Source organism: Euleptes europaea, chromosome 17, assembly GCF_029931775.1.
Source record: "Euleptes europaea isolate rEulEur1 chromosome 17, rEulEur1.hap1, whole genome shotgun sequence".
In the NCBI taxonomy this organism is placed as follows: Eukaryota; Metazoa; Chordata; class Lepidosauria; order Squamata; family Sphaerodactylidae; genus Euleptes; species Euleptes europaea.
This window is the reverse complement of record NC_079328.1, coordinates 17,620,066-17,633,044: the sequence shown is the minus strand read 5'-3', so window position 1 is coordinate 17,633,044 and position 12,979 is coordinate 17,620,066. Positions and strand designations below refer to the sequence as shown.

The 12,979-nt window shown below is 56.7% G+C and overlaps 1 protein-coding gene across 2 annotated transcripts in view; it reads left to right on the top strand.

Moving 5' to 3' along the window:
- Positions 1–12,979, top strand: part of WNT7B (Wnt family member 7B) — a 104,578-nt gene that overhangs the window by 4,907 nt on the left and 86,692 nt on the right. The window contains exon 1 of one of the 2 annotated variants that reach the window (XM_056862612.1): positions 7,087–7,175. The exons of the other annotated variant lie outside the window; for it this stretch is intronic. Coding sequence (XP_056718590.1) covers positions 7,093–7,175 — 83 coding nt within the window. The 5' untranslated portion in view covers positions 7,087–7,092. Of the gene's footprint in view, positions 1–7,086; positions 7,176–12,979 lie in introns of those variants that run through there. 2 annotated transcript variants of the gene reach the window in all.

The window sequence follows — 12,979 nt, the reverse complement described above, 5'->3', positions numbered from 1 at the left end:
GGGTGTCGGTTGTGGGGAGGAAAAGGGAAGGTGATTGTAAGCCAGTTTGATTCTGCCTTAAGTCGTAGAGAAAGTCGGCATATAAAAAACAACTCTCCTCCTCCTCCTCTCCACCCCTTCCTTGGACTGGCTGCATGAATAAGGCAGGTGGGAACCTATCCTGCCCTTGACTGTTCACTTGTTAACAGTGAAGGCGTCCACAACCTACATGTACCTGTGTACACCTGTTTGCAGGAAAGAGCCAACGCTCCTTCGCTTTACCGAAGAAATTGGGGACCAGTACTTGGATATTGGGGGGGGGGGTTAAATTATACCTTCACCTCTATGTGCCTTGAATGTAACCTGAGAATGACTTAACCCACATACTAACAAACTCGCGTGTACTCTTTAAACGGATTGTAGTGCATTGACTGGAACTTAGGAACTGGGCTGCAGATGGTGGGATATGCCCAATGAATAGTAAGGTGTGGTGGACTGAAAGGCGACGCCTCCGAGTAGGGCCTGACATGTTTGCATTTTATTGTGGCTGTTGGGATCTTGGCCATCTACTGGGCATGGAGTAGGGGTCACTGGGTGTGTGTGTGTGTGGGGGGGGAGTCAGTTGTGAATTTCCTGCATTATGCAGGAGGTTGGACTAGATGACCCTGTAGGTCCCTTCCGACTCTATGATTCTACGATCTCTGTTTTGGTGGGGGCGAGACAAGGAAGGGGCGCGCATGAGCAATTGCCTACACTACAGACTCAACAGGGCCGGGAACCCCTGCGATAAACTAAACCAGCGCTCTGCCATTTGATAACTGACCTGGTAATCTTGTCCAAGACGGAGAGGATGTTGATTTTTATTATTCAAAAAGAGTAAAGAGCCCCTTCCAAGCTCAGAAAGCCCCCCCTTCTGCTGTTGGCTCTGCCCATGGCTGAAATCTACACTTCCAGGTGCCATGGATGGGTCCCTCTTTTTGGTTTTGCTCGGCTTCCTTGTAACATTCCACCTTCAGTGGTGTGTTTGGGGGGATATAAACGAGACCAGAGGGCTGCCTTCAGCACTTCCTAAATTAGTGCTTTCTAACCTCTCCAGACCTGGGACACACCTCTGCCTTCCACTTGGCAGCAGGTAGCAGGGGAACAGCAGGCACCTGACTGCCTATGCTCAGAACACCTGCCGGTCCCTCTCATGTCCTGCTTGCCAGCGGCAAACAGGGAGCCAGTTTTTCAATGGTCTATTCGTCTCATCACCAGTTAGTCTGCGGCTGCTCAGCAGGTTGCGCCAACTATTCTTTCCTCGCAGTGCAGAGCGGCACAGCTGGCTATGCGTGCACCTGTGTTCTCAGCCCCCCCCCCCATCCCCACGGCGCCACCCTTTTGCTTGGTGATCAGTTTAAACACACAGTTAAATCGGTTAAAAATCATATATTAGTCATAAATAATGTGGGGGTTTGTTTACAGCTACTTTTCGTGTTTTTAGAGTCTTGATTAGAGGAGAGGTCGTGGCTCAGTGCTTGGCATGCAGAAGGTCCCAGGTTCAATCCCCGGCATCTCCAGTTAAAGGGACTGGGCAAGTAGGTGATGTGAAAGACCCCTGCCTGAGACCTTGGAGAGCCACTGCCAGACTGAGTAGAAAATACTGACTTTGGTGGACCAAGGTTCTGGTTCAGTAGAAGGCAGCTTCATGTGTTCATGTCACTGGCTGCTCTTCTGTTTGGATCAGCGGTGTTCTCATTCATGCGCAGTTCTGCCCAAACCTCAGGCAGATTTGTTCACTAGGAGCTCAAGTCATTTGGTGCTGAACCGAATTGGCTCGAGCCTGATCCACACAGTCGGATAAATAGTAAGTTTGACAGTTGTACCCAGGAATGCGGCTGAAATCCCGGGCACACTAACTTTAAAATAAATCTAACTGAATGCATGCGTCTTTTTAAAATTCTGCTTTTACATTAAAATTTTATTATTACTATCATCATCATCATTATTATTATCATTATCATCATTAAGGATTTCCATAGCGCTATGAACGGGGGATCTTATCATTTTCTCAGAAGTAAGTTCCACCAAGTTCTCGGGGATTTACACCATGCGATGCAGCTTTCCCGTTATTCAGAATGCTTCTCGTGTACATATTTGGTCAGAGATGAGCGGTCAGGATCGGGCGCCGGATCGGGTCTCCCCCACAGCCTGGAAGGTCATAAGCCGAAAGTGCCCACTGGCTGATCCCAACCTTCTCCAGCCGATCAGAAGATGGATTGAAGAATTTAAAAAAACCCGCCTCAGAAGTGGAAACGTGGAATCACCCATGAACGAAAACATGATTTTTCTTTTTCCATCGTAGCAGGTTAATACACCTCCCTGCGCAAACAAAAAATTTACGAGGTCCTACAACAACATTGTCGCCAGCTGATGTTTCCGGCTTAGAATACACATTGATAAATGTTGTTTGTCCAATAAAATCAGGGTTTTAAAAAATTGTTTTGTTTCCTAAGGGCTTTCTCAAGGACCAGCGTCCTCAGCCAGAATCTTGGGAGGGCAAAAAGCCCTCGCTGGAAACACGAGCTCTTCTTTCTGACGTTACTTTCGTTGGGTTTTCTTAGGCGGGCTCTAACAACAAAGGCAAGAATGGCGCATCCCTTGCCCAAGGCTCTCGAAGATGCTCTTTGAGTGAGGACCGGTTTTCAACAGGAACCCTGCCCAAACCACCTCCAGATCCGCAGCCCGCTTCGTTTGCCCCGACGGCAACTGTAGGTGGGGCTGTGGCTCAGTGGTAGAGCCTTTGCGGTGCATGCAGAAGATCCCAGGTTCAACCCCCGGCATCTCCAGTTAAAGGGACCAGGCAAGTAGGTGATGGGAAAGACCTCTGCCTGAGACCCTGGAGAGCCGCTGCCGGTCTGAATAGACGATACTGACTTCGATGGGCCAAGGGTCTGATTCAGTGTTCAAAACGCCTTGCCCAGATTTGGAGGGCGCTCCCTTCAGACGTGAGCCGGCATGCCCGCCGGACTCCGGGCCCGGCTCCAAAGCGCCCATCCTTTTCTGGAGATTTCAGCGCACGGAGGGGACTCCTTTTCTGGGAGGAGGCGAAAAAGAACGAGCGACGCATCCTATTCCGCAGGCTGCCGCTTGAAGGGGAAACTTTCTGAAAAGGAAACGGAGCCAACCGGAACGGGACCGTTCCAAGGCTCCCGGGTCTGTTCCCAGAAAAAGCAAAGTTATGCTTGAAGCTGCCTTGGAGACAAGGACTGGAGGCGGCCGGCGCCGACCCCTACAAGGGGGGCAGACCCCGGGGGGGCACAGTTTGTCTGCCTATTTATTTACTTCGTTTAGATCCTGCCTTTCTCCCCAAATGGAGACCCCCCACGAGGGCGTCCCTGGCAGAGTGGTGATGAGTCTCCCAGATGCTAGTTGGGCACTCCGACCCCTAACCCGCATGGCCTTTGCTCGGCCCGACCGGGCGCTGGGAGATGCCTCGGCCCACCCAGAGGAGCAGGGGTCCCAGGCCGGAGGGAGAAGGCAGGGAAAAGACAGGCATGCGCGTCCTTTGCCCGAAATCCCAATCGATTCCGGAGCGAGGAGATACCTTAGAAGGTCTGCAACGGAAGAGGGAAGCGTTCACAGCCGCCGAGGAGGGGGTTTGCTGACATTTTTTTCGTGGATTTTCAAGAACGGAAGGGGAGGGGCGGATTAAAAAAAAAAACCCAACCTGAGAATTTCCCGTCGACTGGAGATGCGTCTGGAGGAAGAGGGCCTGCTCAGTCAGGTGGACTCACCTGGCCCTTTGGCTCCTTGACCCTTGCGAAGCGAGCTCGACCAGAAGGGAAGCGGTCGTGGCGGTCTGGAAAGCCGCCTCTGCTCTTGAACACATGAAGCTGCCTGATACCGAGTCAGACCCTTGATCCATCAAAGTCAGTATTGTCTACTCAGTAGAAAAGGGCAAGAGTCCAGTAGCACCTTAAAGACTAACAAAAATATTTTCTGGTAGGGTATGAGCTTTCGTGAGCCACAGCTAGGCGACACTGCCTGCCCCTTTTCTTCTACCCGGGACTCCTGGCTTAGAATCCGGCCAGCGTCCCCCGAGGCAGCAGAATGAGCTCCGGCATCTTTTAGATCTTGAACCGGTTTGATGCCAGGAGCCACAGAAGGGGTGTCGCACCTATGCTGCCGCCGCGCAATCCCATCCTAAATTAGCAGCGATTTACTGCAAAGTAGCAGCGGATGGCGCCCTGACCTGGATGGCCCAGGCTAGCCCAATCTCGTCAGATCTCAGAAGCTAAGCAGGGTCAGCCCTGGTTAGTATTTGGATGGGAGACCACCAAGGATTACCAGGGTTGATGTGCAGAGGAAGGCACTGGCAAACCACCTCTGTTGGTCTCTTGCCATGAAAACCCCAAAAGGGGTCGCCGTAAGTCGGCTGCGACTTGAAGGCACTTTACACACACACACAGCAGCGGATGGCAGCCTTAATTACACCCGAGAAATGCTTGATGCACCAAAGCAGCTATTGAAAAGTCCCCCTAACTGGGAGATGAAATCCCCATCTTCTTCTTCTGTCAAGGTAGATGGATTTTATTTTATGTTTTAATACCCCCTTCAGGTTCACACGTGTCAACTGCTTGATGAGCGGATTGAGGGTGTGCGTGTGTGAATGAGCCGGTACGGGTCCCAGAGGTTGCGCGGAGCGAGGTTAACCTTTCTGCCGCAAGAGCTAGCGGACGCTTCTGGGATAGCAACAGCCGGTCGCCGACAGCCAGAAAGCCCCGCGGGTTTGGAAGAGCTGGCAGGTTCAGCTGTAAGTCTTCAGTTCGAATGTCGCCCAGATGTTTTACTCAAGCCTCAGTTTCCCCATCTGCAACAGGGCGACAAGATCCTGGCCTGGCTTTTGAGATGCTCAGGATCCCCGGGATGGGATCTGTGAAGGTCTCAACGCGGAATGAGAGCTACTGATGAAATCAGGGGCTGTGGCTCAGTGGTAGAGCCTCTGCTTGGCATGCAGAAGGTCTCAGGTTCAATTCCCGCTATCTCCAATTAAAGGGACCAGGCAAGTAGTTGATGTGAAAGACCCCTGCCTGAGACCCTGGAGAGCCGCTGCCAGTCTGAGTAGACAATATTGACTTTGATGGACCAAGGGTCCGATTCAGTAGAAGGCAGCTTCGTGTGTTCATGTGTACTGGCTTCCAGTGCTGGCTCTCTCCTCCTTTGTATTGCCTTTCTCTGGAGCTCGGGTGCTCTGAAATCCCGTTGTTGTTTTTTAAGGGGAAGAGTGGCTATACCTCAGCATACTAAAGACACATGAACACATGAAGCTACCTTATACTGAATCAGACCCTTGGTCCATCAAAGTCAGTATCGTCTACTCAGACTGGCAGCGGCTCTCCAGGGTCTCAGGCAGAGGTCTTTCACATCACCTACTTGCCTGGTTTCTTTAACTGGGGATGCTGGGGATTGAACCTGGGACCTTCTGCATGCCGAGCAGAGGCTCTACCACTGAGCCACAGCCCCTCGCCAAACAAACAAACACACTTCTTTTTAAAAAGGTGGGCAGGGACTTTTATTCCAAAGAGGGAAGAGATTAAAAGAGGCTCCCAGGTAACGTCATTGTAGTGCCAGGTATACCCGCCTGCCCCGGCAGGCCTGGCGTTTTAGAGATATTGTAGAGTTGGAAAAATGTACCTTAGGGCGCACTTGCACACAGATCCCACACACACGTGTTGTAGGGGACTGCTTGTAAACAGGGCCTGGGGTTAAGACAGGCAGAGTCCCTCAACTATGTCTCGTTTAAGCGGCCTAGTAGCCTTACCAAAAATGAACGCAGGAATGTAAAGTAATTAATATGACTTCCTAATCGGAGTAAGATGTAGGCAAGAAGAAGAGTTGGTTTTTTATATGTCAACTTTCTCCTCCATTTAAGGAAGAATCAAACCGGCTTACAATCACCTTCCCTTCCGCTCCCCACAACAGACACCCTGTGAGGTAGGTGAGGCTGAGAGAGCTGTGACTAGCGGAAGGTCACCCAGCTGGCTTCGTGTGTAGGAGTGGGGAAACAAATGCAGTTCCCCAGATTAGCGTCCGCCTCTCATGTGGAGGAGCGGGGAATCAAAGCCGCTTCTCCAGATCAGAGCCCACCTAACCGTGCAATCCTATGCAGAGTTCCTCCGGTCTAAGTGGGTAACTCTGCCGAGGATTGCTGCGTTAGTAGGCGCAGAAGACCAGCACCGCGCGTAAAGCCCCGCCTGGCGGCCTTGCCTTCGACGTGCGGGCGGCGGAGGCGGCTTCTGCTGTCCGGAGCTGCCTGCTTCCGAGGAGAGGACGGCCTTGGGCTGGCCAGCGTCCTCCCGACTCCAGTCTCCGGGGGTTTCCACGTAGGCCAGTTTTAGAACCCCCATAAGAAAGGGGGGGAGACCAGAGCAGGGAGCCGGAGGAGGGCCCCCGATTCCCTCCTGCTCCGTCGGCGCCCCCTCCGAAAGGAACGCTCCCTGCCCCGGGAGGCTCCCGGGGCCCCCGGCGCCAGCGGGGGAATGGCCGGAGGGGGGATTCTGCCATGGTCTCCTTGCTGTGGGGTGGGGTGGGTGTGGGGGGGGGTGAGCGTGGCCCAGGCCGCAGCCGTCGATTGCCGGCCGCCGGCGGGCAGGGGCGCGCCTGCCGCTCCGGCCCCTGCCCGAGAGCGCGCGCCCGACTCCCGCCCGGAGCGCCGCTCCCCCCGGGAGCGCGCGGCGCGCCCCGGAGGGGGAGCTCTGGCTGGGCCGTCGGGCGGCGTGTCACTCCATTGTCATCCTCCCCCAGGGGTGGGGTGGAGGGGTGGAGGGGTGGAGGGGGGGGGGAAGCCGGGCGGCGGCGGCGGCAGCGCTCAGGCTAGGGGAGCCGCGCCATGCCCGGCGGGAGAGCCGACCCGCAGGCAGCAGCAGGGGCGGGCGAGGACTGGCCCCGCTGAGCAGCGCGGAGCGCCCGGCGATCCCCTTCCCTGCCCGCCCCGTCCAGCCTGGCTGGCGGCGCCCCCCGCCCTCCCCGAGAAAAGCCCCCGCCGGGGCAGAAGGGCGCCGCTCGCGGGGAGGGGGCCCCCGAGCCGGGACAGACCGGCCAGCGGAGGAGGGCTAGCTCCGGGAGACGACCATGATCCTCCTGTCGTCCCGCAGCGCCTTACTCTCCGTCTACTACCCGCAGATCTTCCTCATCCTCACCAGCGGGAGCTACTTGTAAGTGGACCGTCGGTTTGTCTCCCCGGGGGGGGGGCGGCGGCTGGAGGGGGCGGACTTCTCTCTTCGCCCCGGCCTGCCGGGGGGCGACTTGCCGGCCTCCCTCCCGGTCCGGGGGGCGTCTGGCACTGCCCTCCCGGCTCCCGAGATGCTGCCGGCAGGTGCCCCGAAGGAGGGGGGGGGCGAGCCTTTCCTAACCTGGGGGGCGCAGGAGAGAAGGGCCCCAACAGCTCTGCAGGGCAGGGATGCAATCCTTTTTTGGGGGGCGGGGAGAGCAGGTCCCATTGAATGGAGTTAGACTTGCTGCTGGGTAACCGTGCCTAGGATCGGGGGCTGGAAGACAGCTGGATTGGGGGGGGGGGCGGTAGGCAATGGCATCTCCAGGGTTGAAGATGGATAGGAGAACAGAGGTCTTCCGGGCGCGAACGCGCGTGTCAATAGCGGTTGAGGCAGGGCTGCGACCCTGCGCGCCTCCGACCCTGCCAGGCTTACTTTGGAGCAAACGGGCCAAGGCCGGGAGTGCGATCGGGTCCCGATCCCATCCGTGGGAGTGAGAGGGCCCAGTGCCTTTGGAAGGTGACCGGGCGACGGCGGGGTCGGCATCCTGAACCCCAGGCCTCCCTAAAGAGATTGGGATGAGGCAATGCGACTCAGGGCGCGATCCAGTCGCCGCTTTGGGGTTTCGCGTGAGAATTCACCTCCGCTCTCTCTCTCTCCTCGAAGTGGAGGCGGCACTTTGGATCGGGCCCACAGGTTTTAAAATATTTGCCCAGGCTTTCATCCAACACCCCCCCCCCCCCAGTGTTTCCCTTCCACTATGTTCAGGATAGGTGTCCGGCAAGCGTCGCACTGCGCGTCCGGGGGCTTTTCGGGCTGGGGGAAGCGCGTCCGCTCCGACCTTCGTTCCCGTATTTGCTTGGGGAAGCCCCCCTCCCCCGGGCTTGCCCCTTCCCGCCCGCCCCTGACTTCTGGCCCCCTAGCACCGGCTCAAGCACCTCTCCTGCCGCGCGATCTCCGCGCTCTGGTGGGGGCAGCTGCCAGCGAGCTGCGTGCGGGCCGGGGATCGCGGGTGCTCCGCGGCCTGGCTCCCGAGGAGGCTGCAGGAGCCTCGGCGCACCGTGAAAGGGGAAACGCTCCAATCTCTTCATATGCGTCGTGGCGCTGATCTCCCAACAACAGCCCTGCAAGGTAGGCAACTTCCAGCCTGTGGGGCTGGGGGGGGGAACGGGAAGATGGGAGCTTCTTGCCTCCACGCCCCCCCCCTGCGCCCCCCGTTCGCTACCAGGACGGAGGCAGCATTTGAACAGGGAGCTTCCCAAGCGGAGCTGTTGGGAGGCGCGGCGGGAATCCGAGACGGTGCTTCTTGCGCTCGATCCGTCGCGGCCGCCTTTCGGAGTCTCCGGCGGCGACCCTGCGCCGCCTTGCAGCTGAACTCGGCGGGAACTGCTACAGAGGAAGCGTGGGTTGGGTCGGATTCTGCAAGCCCGCGCCTCTTTACCTGGGAGTAAGGCCCATTGAGTTCGGAAGGGCTTACTTCGGAGCAAACAGGAATGGGCTCTTTCGGGGCCCTGAACGCGTCTCTCCGCGACCATTTGCGCGGGGGACGTTTTGCCTTGGATCTGCCGCTCTCTAGATGCGCATTTTCCCCCTCCCAATTCTCCAAACTCTGCATGGGGGCTTATTGTTGAGTTTTAAGAACGGGGATGGGGGGGGGGGAATGCGAACCTAGACAGCAGCCAGTCCAAGGCGAAACCTGCCGCGCATTTGGGACACCCGCCTGCCAGCTCTGGACCCGCGCCCACCCAGCCGTCGCCTGGATCGCGGAGCAGGGCTAGGGCTCGCCTTACTCGCGGGGAAAACGCGCCTGCTTCTCCCTTCGCGGGCCCGCGAGCGTCCTGGGAACGCGCCCGAGGAGCCGTCGGATCCGCTGGCCGCCCCGGGCCGCCCCGGGGTCTTCACGTCGGGGCGCTCGCAGCCCCGGGGAGCGGCGGACGGGTCTCTGGCCGTTGCGAGCCGGAGGCCCAGAGGTGGGGTGGGGCGGGATCTGGGGGGGGGAGAGAGACGTTGCGTTGGGGACCCGAGAAGCCTCGGCGGACGGCGAGGCCGCCAGATTTTCTCGACGCGCTGTAGGAAATGACTCCCCCCGACCAAGTTCTCCTTGCTATAAATAGCCGCCGGCCTCGAAACAAAAGTCTGCTCGACCGCACGCCAGATGCTGGCGGTTTCCATTGCAGTGTGACATAATTATATGGTCCCCAGGCAAAGGCTGGAAGCGAGAGAGGCTGCGAGCGGCGGAGGCGGCCGCGCCGAGGGGGAAACGCGCGCGCCCGCCTCGCCCCACGCCCGCTCGATGGGGAGAACCGGCTGGGGGCCCCCTCGGATCTCCCCTCTCCCCTTCCCCGCTCTCTATCCTAATCTACCTTGCTCTTTCTCTAGGTATGAAAGGGCATCTGCCTTCCACTCCATCTTGGGGGTGGGAAGGCCTGGGCGCAGAGAGCCCCGGCTCCTGGGTCTTGCTCGGATGATGGGCAAAAGGGAAGAGGGAAAGAAGGGAGGTTTTCCCTGACAATGCATCCTTTAAACATCAAAGGGACAGGAAAGGAGGGCAAGGTGTAACTAGAGATGACCTCCCCTTGTCCTGTCTATCTATCTGACTTTGTGGTCAGTTTCCCCCCCCCCCTCTCAATGTGCAGGCAAGTGACACCGTTAGGAAGGGCAGATTTTCCAACACCCTTCCCCGCAGCCTGCGCTGACCTGCCCGCAGCCTGCGCTGACCTGCCCGGCCTGGGGAACAGGCTGAGCGCTGGGGCCTCCAGCCCTCCCCTGGCACAGGGAAGGAGAAGGCATCCAAGGCGCATCGTCTCGGCGGCCTCCCCTTCGAAGGGGCGGGGGTGCTTCTAGGGGCTCCCAGGGAAGGCACGGAGGGGACCGCAGTCCTCTCTGGTACCCTGCCCCAGAACGTGGAGGTTCCCTCTGTAGCCAAGAGCCTCAGATCTGCGGAGTCATCTCCCACTAGCCAGGCCCATCCTACGGGAGTCCCGTCCTTTTAGCACAGGGCCCTCAGGATGCCTGGTGGCGCAGAGACGAAACCGTTCCGGCAGTGAAACGTCCGGGGTGAACCTGCGCAGCTGCGCTGGCTCTCTCCTGGGCTCCAGCCTCGGGCTTAGGCAGTTTCCCCTCCTTATGTCTCTGAGCTAGACTTGGGAGCAATCCTAGGCGAGTTCACTCAGGAGCCTACGCCAACCTCTCCCAGGGTCTTCCTCCCGGGCACCTGCCTTGAGGATGGTCATGGAGGAGAGGGCTATCCATGGCGACTAGTCAAAATGGATACTAGTCATGATGCATACTGATTCTCTCCAGGATCAGAGGAGCAGGCCTATTACATCAGGTGCTGTGGAACACAGGCAGGACAATGCTGCTGCAGTGGTCTTAGAATCCTAGAGTTGGAAGGGGCCACACAGGCCATCTAGGCCAACCCCCTGCCTAATGCAGGATCATCCTAGAATATCCCTGACAAGTGTTTGTCCAGCCTCTGCTTAAAGACTGCCAGTGAGGGGGAGCTCAGCACCTCCCTAGGCAGCCAATTCCACTGCTGAACAACTCTTACTGTAAAAATCCCCCCCCCAATATCCAGCGGATACTTTCCCACCCGCAATTTAAACCCATTATTGCGAGTCCTATCCTCTGCTGTCTGTGGGCTTCCTAGAGGACCCTGGTTGGCCACTGTGTGGACAGACTGCTGGACTTGATGGGCCTGGGTCTGATTAGGGGATATGATAGCCATCTTCAAGTACATATAGAGGATGGTGCTGAGTTGTTTTTTGTTGCCCCAAAATGTCAGATCAGAACCAACGGGTTAAAATTAAATCAAAAGAGTTTCCATCTAGACATTAGGAAGAATTTTCTAACAGTTAGAGCGGTTCCTGGGGAAACAGGCTTCCTCGGGAGGTGGTGAGCTCTCCTTCCCTGGAGGTTTTTAAGCAGAGGCTAGATGGCCTATCTGTCAGCAATGCTGATTTATGACCTTAAGCAGATGATGAGAGGGAAGACATCTTGGCCATCTTCTGGGCATGGAGTAGGGGTCGCTGGGGGTGTGTGAGTGGGAAGTAGTTGTGAAATCCCTGCATTGTGCAGGGGGTTGGACTCGATGACCCTGGTGGTCCCTTCCAACTCTATGATTCAGCAGGGCTTTTCTTATGTTCTTATGACTACTCAGGGGAGAAGCGCAGTCTGCATTAGAGCTAGGAAGGCCCTTTCCCAAATCCGGCCTTTCCCAAATGTCCCGACTGATGTTGCATTTCGGAGCCAGGCCCGCTTCCCGTGGCCCGCCAGCTTCTCTTCCCACCAGAAGAGGCAGGTGGAGGGAGGGGGGCTTCCTTACCCCTGGCTGAGCGCTCCTGCCCGACGGCTCCTGCCTTCCTGGAGCCTGGCAGGGTGATGGACGGGGAAGAGCCAAAGTCCTGGAGGAAGGGTTCTTGTAGGTTACCTGGGCTGTGTGACCATGGTCTTGGTATTTTCGTTCCTGACTTTTGCCAGCAGCTGTGGCAGGCATCTTCAGAGGAGTAACACTGAAGGACAGTGTCTCTCAGTGTCAAGTGTGTTGACACTGAGAGACACTGTCCTTCAGTGTTACTCCTCTGAAGATGCCTGCCACAGCTGCTGGCGAAACGTCTGATCGTGAAAGCCTTCGACAATATCCTGGAGGAAGGCTTTCCCCCCATGTTAAAGGACCTGACTGTCGAAGGGCCAGAATGCAGACCAGGGTCGATTCAGCAGGGGTTGTTGGCCGGCTTTCTGCCCACTTTTCGGCGCAGCCAATGCACGGCCTTTGCCAGGGAAATCTCTCCCTCCCTCGGGGTCCAGGAAGAAGGGTTTCTCCCGGGATCTCCCGTCAGGAAAGGGCTCCCCGCAGGAAGCCACCCTTGCAGCGGGACCAATCTCAGCATTGGTCCCGCGGAGCACACGTCCAGCCCAAGAGGCGGAGTTAGGGATGCGCAGAACTCGACGGGGAGAACAGACCTCACCCTGGCAGCTGGAGGCACCCAGTTTGTGTTCCGGCCTCTCTACCCACCCGTCACCTTCGCCCATCTTTTGCCCACCGTGCGGCCTTCGCTTTCTTTTCTTGAGTGGCCAGACAGACCTCTCCTGATTTAGTGTGTGTTGTGTTAAGTGCCCTCAAGTAGCTTCTGACTCATGGCGACCCTATGAATCAGTATCACCCAAAACGTCCTATCCTTAACAGCCTTGCTCAGATCTTGCAAACTGAGGGCCGTGGCTTCCTTGGTAGAGTCAATCCATCTCTTGTTGGGTCTTCCTCTTTTCCTGCTGCCCTCAACTTTTCCTGGCATGACTGTCTTTTCCAGTGACTCTTGTCTTCTCATGATGTGAACAAAACAGGATAGCCTCAGTTTAGTCATTTTAGCTTCTAGGGTCAGTTCAGGCTTGATTTGATCTATAACCAACTGATTTGGTTTTTTGGTGGTCCACAGTATCAGTAACACTCTCCTCCAACACCATATTTCAAAGGAGTCTACTTTCTTCCTGTCAGCTTTCTTCATTGTCCAGCTTTCACACCCATACATATTAACAGGGAATACGATGACATGAATTAACTTAATCTTGGTCGCCAGTGACACATTCTTACACTTCAGAAGGGAAGACCCCATCGGGAAAGGGCTCCCTGATTTAGTAGTGGCGACCTTTTTAATTTCTGTGTGGGGTTTCTTTCTGAGAGCGCCGGAGGAAATCTGTCCGCATCAGGTGGATAGTCAGTGGATTGAAGAATGGCTGCCTGGTACTGAAAG